Source organism: Tachyglossus aculeatus, chromosome 1 (genome assembly GCF_015852505.1).
Source record: "Tachyglossus aculeatus isolate mTacAcu1 chromosome 1, mTacAcu1.pri, whole genome shotgun sequence".
Classification (NCBI taxonomy): domain Eukaryota; kingdom Metazoa; phylum Chordata; class Mammalia; order Monotremata; family Tachyglossidae; genus Tachyglossus; species Tachyglossus aculeatus.
Genome location: NC_052066.1, coordinates 6,230,496 through 6,248,250, shown reverse-complemented (window position 1 = coordinate 6,248,250; position 17,755 = coordinate 6,230,496). Strand labels below are relative to the sequence as shown.

General features: G+C 44.8%; 1 protein-coding gene across 1 annotated transcript in view; it reads right to left on the bottom strand.

Moving 5' to 3' along the window:
- NCKAP5 (NCK associated protein 5) overlaps positions 1–17,755 on the bottom strand; it is a 116,978-nt gene that overhangs the window by 33,671 nt on the left and 65,552 nt on the right. The window contains exons 3-4 of the mRNA XM_038753446.1: positions 10,169–10,237; positions 4,682–4,720 (exon numbers count right to left, since the gene is read on the bottom strand). Of these exons, the coding sequence (XP_038609374.1) occupies positions 4,682–4,720; positions 10,169–10,237 (108 nt within the window). The remainder of the gene's footprint in view (positions 1–4,681; positions 4,721–10,168; positions 10,238–17,755) is intronic.

Genomic DNA, 17,755 nt, shown 5'->3' with positions numbered 1-17,755 from the left:
GAGGGAACTGAGGCACAGAGAGGTTAAGTGACTTGCCCAAAGTCACACAGCTGACAATTGGTGGAGCTGGGATTTGAACCCATGACCTCTGACTCCAAAGCCCGGCCTCTTTCCACTGAGCCCCTCTGCTTCTCCAATAGGAGGGAGAACCGACACTGATTCCCCATCTTACAGCTGAGGAAACCGAGGCCTAGAGAAGTGAAGTGACTCACCCAAGGTCACACAGCAGACAAGTGGAAGAGTGGGACTAGAAGAGAAGCAGGGTTGGCTAGTGGACAGAGCTCGGGTCTGGGCATCAGAAGGACCTGGGTTCTAATCCCGGCTCTGCCACTCATCTGCTGGGTGACCTTGGGCAAGTCACGTCACTTCTCTGGGCCTCAGTTCCCTCATCTGTAAAATGGGAAAGAAGCCTGTGAGCCCCAAATGGGACAGGGACTGTGTCCAACCTGATTATCTTGTATCTATTCCAGTGCTTAGAACAGTGCCTGGCACACAGTAAGTATTTAACAAATGCCATAAATATTATTATTATCCATTCATTCAATTCAGTGCTTAGAACAGTGTTTGCACATAGCGCTTAATAAACACCATCATTATTATTATATTCAATCATATCTATTGAGCGCTTACTATTGAGTAAGCTGGGGGAGATACAAGGTGATCAGCTTGTCCCACGTGGGGATCACAGTCTTCATCCCCATTTTACAGATGAGGTAACTGAGGCACGGAGAAGTTAAGTGACTTGCCCAGAGTCACACAGCTGACAAGTGGCGGAGCTGGGATTAGAACCCACGACCTCTGACTCCCAAACCCGTGTTCTTTCCACTAAGCCATGCTGCTTCTCTAATAATAATGATAATGATGGTTTTGTTAAGCGCTTACTATGTGCAAAGCACTGTTCTAAGCGCTGGGGGGATACAAGGTGATCAGGTTGTCCCACGTGGGGCTCACAGTTTTCATCCCCATTTTACAGATGAGATCACTGAGGCATGGAGAAGTGAAGTGACTTGCCCAGAGTTACACAGCTGACAAGTGGGGGAACCGGGATTAGAACCCATGACCTCTGACTCCCAAGCCCGTGTTCTTTCCACTAAGTCTTGCTGCTTTTTGCCAACTTGTACTTCCCAAGTGCTTAGTCCAGTGCTCTGCACACAGTAAGTGCTCAATAAATACGATTGATTGATGATTGATTGATTCTCTAACTCTATGGTATTCCCAAGCACTCAGTACAGTGCTCTGCACCTAGTAGACCATCAGCTCCTTGAGAGCAGGAATGGCGCCTACTAATTCTGATGTCCTCTCCCAAGCGTTCAGTACAGAGCTCTGCACACAGTAGACTGTCAATTCTTTAAGGCATTCATTCATTCATTCAATCGTTATTATTGAGCGCTTACTGTGTGCAGAGCACTGTACTAAGCGCTTGGGAAGGACAAGTCGGCAACATCTAGAGACGGTCCCTACCCGACAACGGGCTCACATACTAGAAGGGGGAGACAGAAAACATAACAAAACATGGAGACGGGTGTCAAAATCATGGATGGAGTCTACCAATTCTGTTGTCCTCTCCCACACACTTAGTTCAGAGCCCTGCACAAAGTCCAGACCTTAGAAAGGTGCTTTGTACATAGTAAGTGCTTAACAAACACTATTATTATTATTATTATTATTATTATTATTAATCAGCGTAGCTCAGTGGAAAGAGCCCGGGCTTTGGAGTCAGAGGTCACGGGTTCAAATCCCGGCTCCGCCAATTGTCAGCTGTGTGACTTTGGGCAAGTCACTTCACTTCTCTGGGCCTCAGTGACCTCATCTGGAAAATGGGGATGAAGACTCTGAGTCCCCCGTGGGACCACCTCATCCCCTTGTAACCTCCCCAGCACTCAGAACAGTGCTTGGCACACAGTAAATGCTTAATAAATGTCATTATTATAATAATTATTATTATTATTATCAAAAGCATTGAAGGACTGATTGCATTAGGCAGTAATCAAGTGATCAATTAAGCGCTTAGTACAGTGCTCTGCACACAGTAAGCGCTCAATAAATATGATTGAATGAATGAAAGCGACCGTATTTACTGAGCATTTACTGGGTGCCAAGTACTGTATTACTACTAATAATAATTATGATAATAATACTGATGGTATTTGTTAAGCGCTTACTTTGTGCCAGGCACTGTTCTAAGCGCTGGGGTGGCTACAAGCCAATTGGATTGGGCACCATCCCTGTCCCACGTGGGGCTCATGGTCTCCATCCCCACTTTACAGATGAGGTCACGGAGGCCCAGAGAATAATAATAATAAAAATAATAATAAAAAAAAATAATAATAATAATAGCATTTGTTAAGCACTCACTATGTGCAAAGCACTGTCCTAAGCGCTGGGGAGGATACAAGCAAGCCCTCTTCCTCCCTTCAAAGCCCTACTGAGAGCTCACCTCCTCCAAGAGGCCTTCCCACACTGAGCCCCCTTTTTCCTCTCCTCCTCCCCATCCCCTCCACCTTACCTCCTTCCCCTCCCCACAGCACTTGGATATATATTTGTGCAGATTTATTACTCTATTTACTTTACTTGTAGCTATTTACCATTCCATTTATTTTGTTAATGATGTGCACAGAGCTTTAATTCTATTTGTTCTGACGATTCTGACACCTGTCTACATCTTTTGTTTTGTTGTCCGTCTCCCCCTTCTAGACTGTGAGCCCGTTGTTTAGTAGGGACCGTCTCTCTATGTTGCCGACTTGGACTTCCCAAGCGCTTAGTACAGTGCTCTGCACACAGTAAGCGCTCAATAAATACGACTGAATGAATGAATACAAGGTGATCAGGTTGTCCCACGTGGGGCTCGCAGTCTTCACCCCCATTTTACAGATGAGGGAACTGAGAAACAGAGAAGTGAAGTGACTTGCCCACAGTCACACAGCTGACAAGAAGTGAAGTGAAGCGACTTGTCCGAAGTCACCCAGCAGACAATCAATCAATCGTATTTATTTAGCGCTTACTGTGTGCAGAGCACTGCACTAAGCGCTTGGGAAGTACAAGTTGGCGACATAGAGAGACAGTCATCATCATCATCATCATCAATTGTATTTATTGAGCGCTTACTGTGTGCAGAGCACTGTACTAAGCACTTGGGAAGTACAAGTTGACAACATATAGAGACAGTCCCTACCCCACAGTGGGCTCACAATCTAAAAGACAAGTGGTGGGGCCAGGATTAGAACCCATAACTTCTGACTCCCAGCCCTGGGCTCTGCCCACTATGCCAGGCTGCTTCTCTTCTTGCCCACTTGTCTACTGCGGGTCCTTGGGCAAGCCACTTCACTTCTCTGGGCCTCAGTTCCCTCATCTGTAAAATGGGGATGAAGACTGCGAGCTGCACGTGGGACAACCTGATCACCTTGTATCTCCCCCAGCGCTTAGAACAGTGCTTGACACATAGTAAGCGCTTAACAAATGCCATTATTTGCCATCCCCCCCATCTTACCTCCTTCCCTTCCCCACAGCACCTGTATATATGTATATATGTTTGTACATATTTTTTTTACTCTGTTTATTTATTTATTTATTTTATTTGTACATATCTATTCTATTTATTTTATTTTGTTAGTATGTTTGGTTTTGTTCTCTGTCTCCCCCTTTTAGACTGTGAGCCCACTGTTGGGTAGGGACTGTCTCTATATGTTGCCAATTTGTACTTGCCAAGCGCTTAGTACAGTGCTCTGCACATAGTAAGCGCTCAATAAATACGATTGATGATGATGATGATGATTATTGTGTGCTTGTTTTCTGCTAAGCGCTTGGAAGAGTAACAGGGCTGGCAGACACATTCCCTGCCCACAACAAGGAGCTGACGGTCTAGACGGACACGAACGGAAATCAATAAACGATGGATTTGGACCTAATCAATCAATCCATCACATTTATTGAGCGCTTACTGTGTGCAGAGCACTGTACTGAGTGCTTGGGAAGTCCAAGTTGGCAACATATAGAGACAGTCCCTACCCACCAGTGGGCTCACAGTCTAGAAGGGGGAGACACAGAACAAAACCAAACATACTAACATATATTGTACATATTTATTACTCTATTTATTTATTTATTTATTTATTTATTTATTTATTTATTTATTTTACTTGTACATTTCTATCCTATTTATTTTATTTTGTTGGTATGTTTGGTTCTGTTCTCTGTCTCCCCCTTTTAGACTGTGAGCCCACTGTTGGGTAGGGACTGTCTCTATGTGTTGCCAATTTGTACTTCCCAAGCGCTTAGTACAGTGCTCTGCACATAGTAAGTGCTCAATAAATACGATTGATTGATTGATTGATTGATTGATACTAACAAAATAAAATAAATAGAATAGATATGTACAAGTAAAATAAATAAATAAATAGAGTAATGTTGTGGGGCTGAGGGAAGGGGGGAATAAAGGGAGAAAATATGCCAATTATGATGACTAAAACATCTTCTAGACTGTGAGCCCACTGTTGGGTAGGGACCGTCTCTATACATCGCCAACTTGGACTTCCCAAGCGCTTAAGTACAGTGCTCTGCACACAATAAGCGCTCGATAAATATGATTGATTGATTGATTGATTGATTAAAACCCTTTTGATAAGGCCCCAAAGACCCCGTCAATATGAACATCCCCCGGGAGGAAGCGAGAAAACAGGCCTACCTTTTGGCACAGCAGGGCTTGTACCACCTGGTTGGCGACCTGGGAGAGAGAAGAGAAGACGGCCAACTTGAAATCACGAGAACAAACCACCGCAAAGTCGCACCTCATCCATCATCAATCAATCAATCAATCAATCAATCGTATTTATTGAGCGCTTACTATGTGCAGAGCACTGTACTAAGCGCTTGGGAAGTACAAATTGGCATCACATAGAGACAGTCCCTACCCAACAGTGGGCTCACAGTCTAAAAGGGGGAGACAGAGAACTGAACCAAACATACCAACAAAATAAAATAAGTAGGATAGAAATGTACAAGTAAAATAAATAAATAAATAAATAAATAGAGTAATAAATATGTACAACCATATATACATATATACAGGTGCTGTGGGGAAGGGAAGGAGGTAAGACGGGGGGATGGAGAGGGGGACGAGGGGGAGAGGAAAGAAGGGGCTCAGTCTGGGAAGGCCTCCTGGAGGAGGTGAGCTCTCAGCCTCACCCTCGTTCCCCCCTCCATCCCCCCCATCTTACCTCCTTCCCTTCCCCACTGCACCCATATATATGTATATATGTTTGTACATATTTGCTACTCTATTTATTTATGTATTTATTTATTTTACTTGTACATATCTATTCTATTTATTTTATTTGGTTAGTAGGTTTGGTTTTGTTCTCTGTCTCCCCCTTTTAGACTGTGAGCCCACTGGTGGGTAGGGACTGTCTCTATATGTTGCCAATTTGTACTTCCCAAGCGCTTAGTACAGTGCTCTGCACACAGTAAGCGCTCAATAAATACGATTGATGATGATGATGATCCATCATCAACGGTAGTCCGCGCCCCGTAAGCGCTCAGTATATATGATTGAATGGGGAACGCACTGAGCGCTCACAGGGTGCAGAGCACTGGACTGGGCCCTTGGGAGTATGTAACACGACAGAGTTGGTAGACATTCTGTCCTCACTGGTCAATTGACCAGTGGTATTAATTTATTGAGCGCTTACTGCGTGCACAGCACTGGATTAAGTGCTCCAGAGAGGACATCACAAAAATATTATTATTATCATCATTGTATTTGTTAAGCACTACGTGTTAATTCTATTTGTTTTATTTTGTTAATATGTTGTGTTTTGTTCTCTGTCTCCCCCTTCTAGACTGTGAGCCCACTGTTGGGTAGGGACCGTCTCCATGTGTTGCCAACTTGTACTTCCCAAGCGCTTAGTACAGTGCTCTGCACACAGTAAGCGCTCAATAAATACGATTGAATGAATGAATGAATGTGCCAAGCGTTGTTCTAACTGCTGGGGTAGGGACAACCTGATCACCTTGTATCCTCCCCAGCGCTGAGAACAGTGCTTAGCACATAGTAAGCGCTTAACAAATGCCATCATAGAAGCAGTACGGCTGAGTGGAAAAAGCCCGGGCTTTGGAGTCGGAGGTCATGGGTTCAAATCCCAGCTCCACCACCTGTCAGCTGTGTGACTTTGGGCAAGTCTATTCTTGCCTCCGCACTTGTCTGTGTGACCTCGGGCAAATCCCTTCCCTTCTCTGGGCCTCAGTTACCTCATCTGTAAAATGGGGATTGTGTCCAACCCGATTTGCTTGTATCTACCCCAGCACCTGATACAGTGCCTGGCACGTAGTAAGCACTTAACAGATACCACGATTATTATTGATAATAAGCAGCGTGGCTCAGTGGAATGAACACGGGCTTTGGAGTCAGAGGTCATGGGTTCGAACTGCGACTCCGCCACATGTCTGCTGTGTGACCTTGGGCAAGGCACTTAACTTCTCTGAGCCTCAGCCACCTCATCTGTAAAATGGGGATTAAGACTGTGAGCCCCACTTGGGACAACCTGATCACTTTGTATTCCCCCTAAGTGCTAGAACAGTGCTCTGCACATAGTAAGCGCTTAACAAATGCCATTATTATTATTATTATTATTATTGTTATTATTATTATTACTATTATTCTCTTCTTTTTTAGACTGTGAGCCCACTGTTGGGTAGGGACTGTCTCTATATGTTGCCAACTTGGACTTCCCAAGCGCTTAGTACAGTGCTCTGCACACAGTAAGTGCTCAATAAATACGATTGATGGATTGATTGATTCTCTGGGCCTCAGTGACCTCATCTGGAAAATGGGGATGAAGACCATGAGTCCCCTGTGGGACAACCTAATCAGTTTGTAACCCCCCCAGTGCTTAGAACAGTGCTTTGAACATAGTAAGCGTTTAACAAATACCATCATTATTATTCAAACGACACATTTTCTAGAACAAACAGTCCGGGGGGGAATCTCAATGCCATCGACTCCCAAGAGTTTACTCGGAATCCTTCAGTTGGAAACCAAGGTAGCCGTGGAAGCGATTGTGTTACATTATTCATTTATGTTGTGCATGTTTGGGGGTGTTTCATTAAAATTTTGGACCACGCACCACTTTAGAGGGATTTTTACATCCCCGGCTGCCTAATTAGTGTGAAAACCTTGAAGGAAAGCTCCCGTGGAACATTCCACTTCCGTCATCCCGGCTGTGGCACGTGGCTGGTATCGCTGGGCCTTACTTAACCCTCATGGGGCTCAATCATTCATTCATTCATTCATTCATTCAATCGTATTTCTTGAGTACTTACTGTGTGCAGAGCACTGTACTAAGCGCTTGGGAAGTACAAGTTGGCAACATATAGACAGTCCCTACCCAACAAAAGGCTCACAGTCTAGAAGAAGGAGGTGAGACGGGTCGTTCTGAGCTGCCTCTTTGTGCTTAAGTTCTCCCATGCCGTATTATTATTAGTAGTAGTAGCAATAATAATAATTATTACTAATATATTATTAGTAATATATATATATTATATTATTTATATTATTTTAATTATATTATATTGTTATGATAATGGTATTTGTTAAGCGCTTACTATGTGCCAAGCACCATTATAAGCACTGGGATAGATACAAGGTCATCAGGTTGTCCCATGTGCAGCTCACGGTCTCATCCTCATTTTACAGCTGAGGAAACTGAGGCATGGAGAAGTGAAGTGGCTGGCCCAAGGTCACACAGCGGACAAGCGGCGGAGCGGGATTAGAACCCACGTCCTCTGATGCCCAAGCTCAGGTTCTTGCCACGCTGCTTCTCAGGATTCTCCTCAGAAATCATTCATTCATTTATTCAATCGTATTTATTGAACGCTGACTGGGAGCACTGTACTACTACTACTACTACTACTACTACTACTACTACTAATGGCATTTATTAAGCGCAAAGCGTATTGCACATTTACTATGTGCAAAGCGCTGTTCTAAGTGCTGGGGAGGTTACAAGGTGGTCAGGTTGTCCCACAGGGGGCTCACAGTCTTCACCCCCATTTTACAGATGAGGGAACGGAGGCCCAGAAAATAATAATAATAATGGCATTTATTAAACGCTTACTATGTGCAAAGCACTGTTCTAAGCGCTGGGGAGGTTACGAGGTGATCAGGGTGTCCCCCGGGGGGCTCACAGTCTTCATCCCCATTTTACAGATGAGGGAATGGAGGCCCAGAAAATAATAATAATAATAGCATTTATTAAGCACTTACTATGTGCAAAGCACTGTTCTAAGCGCTGGGGAGGTTACAAGGTGGTCAGGTTGTCCCACAGGGGGCTCACAGTCTTCATCCCCATTTTACAGATGAGGGAACGGAGGCCCAGAAAATAATAATAATAATGGCATTTATCAAGCACATACTATGTGCAAAGCACTGTTCTAAGCGCTGGGGGGGTTACGAGGTGATCAGGGTGTCCCACGAGGGGCTCACAGTCTTCACCCCCATTTTACAGATGAGGGAATGGAGGCCCAAAAAATAATAATAATAATGGCATTTATTAAGCGCTTACTATAATAATAATAATGATGGCATTTATTAAGCGCTTACTATGTGCAAAGCACTGTTCTAAGCGCTGGGGAGGTTACAAGGTGATCAGGTTGTCCCCCGGGGGGCTCACAGTCTTCATCCCCATTTTCCAGATGAGGTCACTGAGGCCCGGAGAAGTGAAGTGACTCGCCCTAAGCGCTTGGGGGGACTACAGCAGAATATCAGACATATTCCCTGCCCACAAGGAGCTCACGGTCTAGAGGGGGAGACGGAGGAGGAGCGTCCAGGCTGGGGAAAAAGCCCGGGCCTGACAGTCACAAGGACTTGGGTTCTCATCCCGGCTCCGCCACTCGGCCTCTGTGTGTGACCTTGGACAAGTCGTTGCACTTCTCTGCACCCCAGGGACCCTCCTCTGAGTAAGAATAATTAGACTGTAAGCCCACTGTTGGGTAGGGACTGTCTCTATGTGTTGCCAATTTGTACTTCCCAAGCGCTTAGTACAGTGCTCTGCACATAGTAAGCGCTCAATAAATACGATTGATGATGATGATGAAGAATAATAATGTTGGGATTTGTTAAGCGCTTACTATGTGCTAAGCACTGTTCTAAGCACTGCGGGGGGAAACAAGGTGATCAGGGTGTCCCACGTGGGGCTCACGGTCTTCATCCCCATTTGACAGATGAGGAAACTGAGGCCCAGAGAAGTCAAGTGACTTGCCCAAAGTCACACAGCTGACAAGCGGCAGAGCCAGGATTAGAACCCACGACCTCTCTCTCCCATTAAGCCACTCTGCTTTTTTTTTAATGACATTTATTAAGCGCTTACTATGTGCAAAGCACTGTTCTAAGCGCTAGGGAGGTTACAAGGTGATCAGCTTGTCCCATGGGGGGCTCGCAGTCTTAATCCCCATTTCGCAGATGAGGTAACTGAGGCCCAGAGAAGTGAAGTGACTTGCCCAAAGTCACACAGCTGACAGTTGGCGGAGCCGGAATTTGAACCCATAACCTCTGACTCCAAAGCCCGGGCTCTTTCCACTGAGCCACGCTGCTTCTTATCCATCCATCCATCAATTTATTTCTTTATTTATTGAGCGCTTACTATGTGCAGAGCACTGTCCAAAGTGCTCGGAAGAGTCCAAAATAACAGAGTTGGGAGATACATTCCCTTCCCACAGTGAGCTCACAATCTAACGGGGGAGACGAACATTAATAATAATAATAATAATAATAACAATAATAATGATAATGATGGCATTTGTTAAGTGCTTACTACATGCCAAGCACTGTTCTAAGCACTGGGGAGGTTACAAGGTGATCAGGTTGTCCCACGTGAGGCTCACAGTCTTCATCCCCATTTTCCAGATGAGGGAACTGAGGTCCAGAGAAGTGAAGTGACTTGCTCAAAGTCACACAGCCGACAAGTGGCGGAGGCGGAATTAGAACCCATGACCTCTGACTCCCAAGCCTGGGCTCTTGTCACTGAGACACACAGCTCGTATCAGGGCATGAACATGAATGAATTAATTATGGAAATAGATTTGCTCTGGGCTGAGGGACGGCGGGATGAAAAAGAGTAAATCCAAGGGCAAGGAGGACGCAGCAGGGAATGGGAGAAGGGCAAAAACCTTTCCTTACCTCATCCAGACACCTCTCATATTGCTCCCTCTGATTCTCATTTTCCAAAGCTAAGGCCAAATTCTCCGCCTGCGGCAAAATATCAAAAGAAAAAGCAACAAAAGATAGAAATGAATCAATGCAGCTCCCTGTCAGACAACTTATTTGATACATTCACCCGAAGTAATCGCCTCAGGATCCAAAATCGTCTTTTAAGGCTACAACGGGACGCGTCCGCTATAAATCCCGTTGTAAATTACAGGCGGATTGCCGCGGCCTTGTCAAATGGTACACGGAATAAGCATTTAGTACAGTGCTCTGCATGCAGTAAGTGTTCAATAAATACGGTTGAATGAAAGTGACGGCTGATTTTATTCATTCATTCAATCATTTATTGAGCGCTTATTGTGCGCAGAGCACTGTACTAAGCGCTTGGAAAGCACAATTCAGCAATAAAGAGAGACAGTCCCTGCCCACACTGGTCTGATTTAGAGAAATGGGCTAATGGATCGATCTGTCGATCTGTTTATTGAGCGATTACTGTGTGGGAAGCGCTCTATTAAGCGCCTGGGAGAGTACAGTATAATAGAGTTGGGAGATCCTTTCCCTCCCCACAACAAGCTTACAGTCTAGAGGGGGAGACAGATGCTGTGAGCCCTTTGTTGGGTAGGGATCATCTCTATATGTTGCTGACTTGTACTTCCCAAGCGCTTAGTACAGTGCTCTGCACACAGTAAGCGCTCAATAAATCCGATTGAATGAATGAATGAATCCTCTGTCCCACATGGGGCTCACAATCTTAATCCCCACATTACAGATGAGATAACTGAGGCCCACAGAAGTGAAATGACTTGCCCAAGGTCACCCAGCAGACAAGTGGCGGAGCCGGAATTAGAACCCAGGTCCTTTTGACTCCCGGGCCCTGGATCTATTAGGCCATGATGAATTGCTTTATTTTCAGGGGTCTGATACATAGCTGTATAACCCCATCAACCCCTGAGATTGAAGAGCAGAGAAGCAGGAGGGCCTAGTGGATAGAGTCAGGCCTGCCAGTCAGAGGATCTGGGTTCTAATCTGGGCCCCGCCACACGTCCATATGTTATCAACTTGTACTTCCCAAGCGCTTAGTCCAGTGCTCTGCACACAGTAAGCGCTCAATAAATACAATTGAATGAATGTCCGCTGTGTGACCTTGGGCAAGTCACTTCATTTCTCTGGGCCTCAATCTCATTAGCTGTAAAATGGGAACGATTAAAACAGTTAATAATAATAATAATAATAATTGTATTTGTTAATAATTATAGTAATGATGATGGCATTTGTTAAGCATTTACTATGTCCTGAGCACTGTTCTAAGTACTGGGGTAGATACAAGGTGATCAGGTTGTCCCACATGGGGCTCACAGTCTTAATCCCCATTTTACAGATGAGGGAATAGATGTGCCAAGCACTGTTCTTGATCACCCTGTAACCTCCCCAGCATTTAGAACAGTGCTTTGCACATAGTAAGCGCTTAATAAATGCCATTATTAATAAAATGAATAGAATTACTCATTCAGTTCATTCAATCATATTCATTGAGCGCTTACTGTGTGCAGAGCCCTGTACTGCTTGGAAAGCACAATTTGGTAACAGATAGAGACAATGGGCTCACAGTCTAGAAGGATTATAAATATGTATAGACATAAATATGTACAGATATATACATGGGGCTCACACTCTTAATCCCCATGGGACAACCTGATCACCTTGTAACCTCCCCAGCGCTTAGAACAGTGCTTTGCACATTGTAAGCGCCTAATAAATGCCATCATTGTTATTATTGTTATTATTTGACAGATGAGGAAACAGAGGCCCTGAGAAGTGAAGTGACCTACCCAAGGTCACACAGCAGACAACATGGCAGAGCTGGAATTAGAACCCAGGTCCTTCGGATTCCCGGGCCCAGGCTCTTGCTGCCTTAAACTTAAGCGCTTAGTACAGTGCTAAGCGCTTAGTACAGTGCTCTGCATACAGTAAGTGCTCAATAAATACGATTGATTGATTAAACTTTGAGCTCCAGATGGGATGAATTTCCTCCCCAAACAGATCATCCCGAACTGACCCCGCTCTAAGCATTCCACGCATGGTACGCGCTCCACGGCTTCTGATGATTAATATAATGATGGCATTTATTAAGCGCTTACTTTGCGCAAATCACTGTTCTAAGCGCTGGGGAGGTTACAAGGTGATCAGGTTGTCCCACATGGGTCTCACAGTCTTCATCCCCAGTTTAATCAATCAATCAATCAATCAATCGTATTTATTGAGCACTTACTGTGTGCAGAGCACTGTACTAAGCGCTTGGGAAGTACAAGAGAAGCAGCGTGGCTCAGTGGAAAGAGCCCGGGCTTTGGAGTCAGAGGTCACGGGTTCAAATCCCGGCTCCGCCAATTGTCAGCTGTGTGACTTTGGGCAAGTCACTTCACTTCTCTGGGCCTCAGTTCCCTCATCTGTAAAATGGGGATTAAGATTGTGAGCCCCCCATGGGACAACCTGATCACCTTGTAACCTCCCCAGCGCTTAGTACAGTGCTTTGCACATAGTAAGCGCTTAATAAATACCATTATCATCATCATCACAAGTTGGCAACATATAGAGACAGTCCCTATCCAACAGTGGGCTCACAGTCTAAAAGGGGGAGACAGAGAACAAAACCAAATATACTAACAAAATAAAATAAATAGAATAGATACGTACAAGCTAAATAAATAAATAAATAAGTAAGTAAGTAAATAAATAAATAAATAAATAGAGTAATAAATATGTACAAAGGTAACTGAGGCCCAGAGAAGTGAAGTGACTTCCCCAAAGTCACCCAGCTGACAAGTGGCGGAGCCGGGATTTGAACCCACGACCTCTGACCCCAAAGCCGGGGCTCTTTCCACTGAGCCACGCTGCTTCTCTAAGATTTGATTAACAAATCTTAGATCAGATTTGATTAACAAATCTATCACGTCTCCGGTCGCGGACCCAGCGGGAAGGCGGGAAGAGACGGGAGTCGGAAGTTTTCCCGGCAGGGATGGAGGCTAGGAGGATGAAGGTTTATAGGTCAGCTGTCCAGTTAGAAGTCAACCAGACGGTGCGGATCTTCGGCGGGCCTTCCGCGATAAAGGTCAGGAAAAAAGGAATTATAGCCGTGAACTTTAAATCTTCCAGCAGCCCGCTGGACTCAGCCCGCCACACGTTTGTGCTTTTCCTTGTTCTTCGAGGAAAGCTAAGCCGTTGGCCCTTTCAGGGCAAGATTTATTGATTCGCTGCAAATCCCGTTTGTCATAGCCAGTACGGAACACAAAACACCTAGCGATTCTGCCCACACGTTTTCTTACCAATCAATCAATCAACCAATCGAATTTATTGAGCGCTTACTGTGTGCAGAGCACTGGACTAAAGTCCAAATTGGCAACATATAGAGATAGGCCCTACCCAACAGCGGGCTCACAGTCTAGAAGGGGGAGACAGAGAACAAAACCAAACATATTAACAAAATAAAATCAATCAATCAATCGTATTTATTGAGCGCTTACTGTGTGCAGAGCACTGGACTAAGCGCTTGGGAAGTCCAAGTTGGCAACATATAGAGACGGTCCCTGCCCAACAGTGGGCTCACAGTCTAGAAGGGGGAGACAGAGAACAAAACCAAACATATTCACAAAATAAAATCAATCAATCAATCAATCGTATTTATTGAGCGCTTACTGTGTGCAGAGCACTGGACTAAGCGCTTGGGAAGTCCAAGTTGGCAACATATAGAGACGGTCCCTGCCCAACAGTGGGCTCACAGTCTAGAAGGGGGAGACAGAGAACAAAACCAAACATATTAACAAAATAAAATCAATCAATCAATCAATCAATTGTATTTATTGAGCGCTTACTGTGTGCAGAGCACTGGACTAAGTGCTCGGGAAGTCCAAGTTGGCAACATATAGAGACGGTTCCTACCCAACAGCGGGCTCACAGTCTAGAACGGGGAGACAGAAAACAAAACCAAATATATTAGCAAAATAAAATCAATCAATCAATCAATCGCATTTATTGAGCGCAGAGCACTGGACTAAGCGCTTGGGAAGTCCATGTTGGCAACGTATAGAGACGGTCTCTACCCAACAGTGGGCTCCCCCCCAGTGCATAGAACAGTGCTCTGCACATAGTAAGTGCTTAACAAATGCCACCATTGTTATTATTATTATTAATGATAATAATAGGGGTAATAACGATATAATAATAATAATAATAATAATAATAATAATAATGATAGGGAAGGAGCGTGGCTCAGTGGAAAGAGCCCGGGCTTTGGAGTCGGAGGTCATTGGTTCAAACCCCGGCTCCTCCAATTGTCAGCTGTGTGACCTTGGCCAAGTCACTTAACTTCTCGGGGCCTCAGTTACCTCATCTGTAAAATGGGGATTAATACTGTGAGCCCACCGAGGGACAACCTGATCACCTTATAACCACCCTAGCGCTTAGAACAGTGCTTTGCACATAGTAAGCGCTTAATAAATGCCATTGTTATTATTATTATTAATGATGTCTATATTGCTATAATTCTATTTTTATTTTGATGATGATAATGATAATAATAATAATAATAATAATAGCATTTATTAAGTGCTTACTATGTGCAAAGCACTGTTCTAAGCACTGGGGAGGTTACCAGGTGATCAGGTTGTCCCACGGGGGGCTCACAGTCTTCATCCCCATTTTACAGATGAGGGAACTGAGGCCCAGAGAAGTGAAGTGACTTGCCCAAAGCCACACAGCTGACAATTGGCAGAGCCGGGATTTGAACCCATGACCTCTGACTCCAAAGCCCTTGCTCTTTTCCATTGAGCCACGTTATTGATGCCTGTCTACTTGTTTTGTTTTGTTGTCTGTCTCCCCCTTCTAGACTGTGAGCCCGCTGTTGGGAAGGGACCATCCCTATCTGTTGCTGAATTGTACTTTCCAGGTGCTTAGTACAGCTCTCTGCACACAGTAAGCGCTCAATAAATACGATTGAATGAATGAATGAACGCTTCTCAATTTGCTATTCACTCCTCCACCTCAGCCCCACAGCTCTTAATTGCATATTGATAGATATCAATATGAGAAGCAGAAAAGCAGCGTGTCTCAGTTTGACGAACCCGGACTTTGGAGTCAGACGTCATGGGTTCGAATCCCGGCTCCGCCACAAGTCTGCTGTGTGACCTTGGACAAGTCACTTAACTTCTCTGAGCCTCAGTTCCCTCATCTGTAAAAATGGGGATTAAGACTGTGAGCCCCACGTGGGACAACGTGACCACACTGTATCCCCCCCAGCGCTTAGAACAGTGCTTTGCACATAGTAAGCGCTTAACAAATGCCATCTTTATTATTATATCTGTAATTAATTTATTTTATATCCGTCTCCCCTTCTAGACCATCAGCTCATGGTGGACAGGAAACGTGTCTACAACTCTGTGGCATCCTACTCTTCCAAGCATCTAGTACAGTGCTCTTCCAACTGTAAGCGCTCCACAAATGATCATCTTTCATATTTACTGAGTGCTTACTATGGGCAGAGCACTGTACTAAGCGCTTAGGAGAGTACTATAGTACAGAGTTGGCCTACCTTCCTGCCCACTAGTGAATGCCTGAATGATTAGGGGGGCATTCAGTCATATTTATTAAGCAAGCATTGTGTGCAGAGCACTGTACTAAGCGCTTGGGAGAGCACGGTGGGAGAATAAACAGACCCATGCCCTGCCCATGATGAGCTTACAGTCTAGAGGTGGAGGAGACGGACATTAATAGAAGCAGAGAAGCAGCGTGGCTCAGTGAAAAGAGCCCGGGCTTGGGAGTCGGAGGTTATGGGTTCAAATCCCGGTCAGCCGCTTGTCAGCTGTGTGACTTTGGGCAAGTCACTTCACTTCTCTGGGCCTCAGGTACCTCATCTGTAAAATGGGGATGAAGACTGTGAGCCCCATGTGGGACAACCTCATTACCATGTATCCCCCCAGTGCTTAGAACAGTGCTTTGCACATAGTAAGTACTTAACAAATGCCGTTATTATTATTACTATTATTATTGATAAAAATAAACGGAATGTGTCCACCAACTCTGCTTCATTGTACTCTCCCAAGTGCTTAGTACAGTGTTCTGTACATAGCAGATCCTCAAGAAATACCACTCATCGATCGATCGGTCGATTAATTGATCGATTAATTGATTGGAGAAGCAGCGTGGCTCAGTGGGAAGAGCCTGGGCTTTGGAGTCAGAGGTCATAGGTTCAAATCCCGGCTCCGCCACTTGTCAGCTGTGTGACTTTGGGCAAGTCACTTCACTCCTCTGGGCCTCAGTGACCTCAACTGTAAAATGGGGATTAAGACTGTGAGCCCCCTGTGGGACAACCTGATCACCTTGTAACCTCCCCAGCACTTAGAACAGTGCTTTGCACATAGTAAGCGCTTAATAAATGCTATCATTATTATTATTATTATTATAATTGAAAGAACACGGGGGAAGGGGAAGGAACACTCCTGATAAAAATCCCACCGTGTCCCTGAAAACTGGGAAAGATGAATCAGGTGGGCGAACATCAGGTTTCATTCAAATTTCGAAGGGCTAATTCTCTCGGAAAACAAGCTCACAAATGTCTCTTTTAATTAAATACAAATCCCTCCCCGGCAATTTGCGGCCGTCACAATTTCACGTCGATGCGGCTCGTTACGCGAGTTTTAAAAATTAAACCCAGGCCAAAAAATGAAATGAAAAAATGCCGATCGGATGAAGGAATTCAAGTTGTCGATAGAGACTGTGAAATTCCAGGAATCCCAAGTATTTTCTCTCACCCCTTAGCCCTTAGGGAGGAGGAAGTGATCATCTGATTCCGGGCGCCGTCCCAAATCCTCAATCCAGGCAGGCTCTTGTTCCCTGGGCCCCATCCCGCCTTCCCATCCATCCTGGACTAATTCCCTGTCAGCTCTGACTGCAAGCTGACAAACTGCCTTTTATCTGCAGAAAAAAAAGGAGCCATTCTCCCATCAATCTCTAATATCTGCACTTTATTCCTTCCAATTTATAGCGTGGCCTAAGAACCAGGGGGCCCAGGGGGCCTGGGTTCTAATTGCAACCCCGCCTGCTGCGTGACCTTGGGTGAGTCACTTCACTTTTCCTTCTAGACTGTGAGCCCACTGTTTGGGTAGGGACCGTCTCTATATGTTGCCAACTTGTACTTCCCAAGCGCTTAGTACAGTGCTCTGCACACAGGAAGCGCTCAATAAATACGATTGGTTGATTCCGTGCCTCAGTTTCTCATCTTTAAAATGGGGATTCGATCCCTGTTCTCCCTCTTATTTGGACCAAGAGCACCATGTGGATCCTGATCCTGATCCCCCTCTCCATCTCTCCTGCCTTACCTCCTTCCCTTCCCCACAGCATCTGTATATATGTATATCTGTTTGTACATATTTATTACTCTATTTATTTTACTTGTACACATTCTATTTATTTATTTTATTTTGTTAATATGTTTTGTTTTGTTCTCTGTCTCCCCATTCTATACTGTGAGCCCACTGTTGGGTAGGGACCGTCTCTCTATGTTGACAACCT